The sequence below is a fragment of the Haliotis cracherodii genome, unplaced genomic scaffold (genome assembly GCF_022045235.1).
Source record: "Haliotis cracherodii isolate W230 unplaced genomic scaffold, xgHalCrac1.p SCAF_3, whole genome shotgun sequence".
Taxonomy (NCBI): domain Eukaryota; kingdom Metazoa; phylum Mollusca; class Gastropoda; order Lepetellida; family Haliotidae; genus Haliotis; species Haliotis cracherodii.
Window position 1 is genome coordinate 23,903,384 of NW_027266286.1, and position 1,594 is coordinate 23,904,977.

At 42.1% G+C, this 1,594-nt stretch overlaps 1 protein-coding gene across 1 annotated transcript; it reads right to left on the bottom strand.

The window, feature by feature from the left end:
- Positions 1-571: 571 nt before the first annotated feature.
- LOC139476023 (beta-1,3-galactosyltransferase 5-like) lies at positions 572-1,594 on the bottom strand. The gene has a single exon (XM_071259264.1). It carries the CDS (start codon positions 1,592-1,594, stop codon positions 572-574), a length of 1,023 nt encoding a protein of 340 aa, XP_071115365.1.

The following is a 1,594-nucleotide window of genomic DNA, read 5'->3' on the forward strand; positions in this document are numbered from 1 at the left end:
AAGTTATCAGGTCAATACTGGGTTAGCGCATAGAGTTATATATACATGATGATACGTTCACACAAGGTAGGACTAATGTTAGTAGATTACAATATAATGACGAAACATAAGCAGGGCGTATCAGGATTTGAACCAACGTCCATATATTTCTGACACGCAAAAGGGACGCAACTCTGCACAGAAGTGAAGGTGAGGTGAGTGTGTGTCGTGTGAGTGTTGCTGCTGAGATACCATGTCGCAGTTTAACATTAATACCCCACTCAAACACAGTATACTGAGTCAACACGCCCTTGTTTTAGCCCCTTAATGCCGAGCGCCAGGCAGGGTTAAAACAAGAACAATCTTTTTACGTCTTTTGGTATGACGCTGACGGGGATCGATCCTGCGAACATGGATGTATATACTTGAAAGATGGCTATCTAAATTCCGATATTCCAAACATCGTAATTTAAATGAAATATGTCTTAACTGAACATATCTTTTTACACCTCTCGTTCTAGTTCTCTGTCCTTCCGTCACCCTCCCTTCCTCTATCTCTTTCTTTTCTTTCAATACCAAAACGTGGGGAAAATTATGCCATAATTACTGGTAGTCTTCGGATCTTAGTATTTGGGGAAAAAATAATCTTACACAGGTTTATTGTTTTCATGCAAGCTGCCCGGTGTTGAGGAAAAATCACATAGTAATGATATGGACTTAGATCATGCAGTTTTGTTACTGCAGCACGCGCCATCCCGGATAGGAAATAGTCATCGATCCACATATAGGGAACAAGCCTTGTCGCCTTGTACAGAGCTGGAGTTATCGCCCCTGGTATAACGACAGCAAAACCACTGCAGTAATCCAAAGGAAACAGATCATACTGCCTTAGATCGTCCTTATCAATGGACCACTTCCCCCTTCTGTTGACAAGCACCGTTGAACTCTTCCACGACCAACATAAAACTCTGTTATCGCCCGTATATTGATGATAGATATATGTGAAAAACATGCGCAAAGAAACGTAAACGTCATCGTCCATTTTGATGACGTATTTCACGTCCCTACAGTTGTGGCTGATCCATTTTAATCCCGTTACAGCTTTATACGTCAGATTCCTATAACTGTCCTGAAACCGACCTTGGACAATGTCGCCATGTTGGTTGAATTCTTGGTTGATTATTTCCTGAATTTTCACGTCGTTCCTTTGCCCAAGGAGGAATACATGTCGTATGGTATAATTTGTGTGTGTTTTCTGCTTCTGGAAAATTGTTCGAAGTATTTGCCGACGGTCATAATGGTCAGCAGAGCTGTGGACAACAAATACAACGTCCACCTCTGAAACTCCTCGGCACAGCTGTGTGTTCTCAAGAACCACGTCAATATCAGCATCGTTAATACGTCGTGTTCGTGTACGACCATGTCCATTTGGCATTTTCTTGTATTCAGCATCCAGGCCTTTCTCCCAATCTTCACGAAGATGATGTGATTCGCCTGAAGCTAAGATTGTCTTATTTTGTACTCGACGGGTTCCCAGGGCGATAACAATAACAACTGATACACAGATCTGAATACAGATAAGACACGTGATTGTGATGCTCCCAGACAAACGCAT

Coding starts and splice junctions, on each gene's coding strand:
- LOC139476023 (XM_071259264.1), bottom strand. CDS start 1,594: ATGCGTTTGTCTGGGAGCATCACAATCACGTGTCTTATCTGTATTCAG.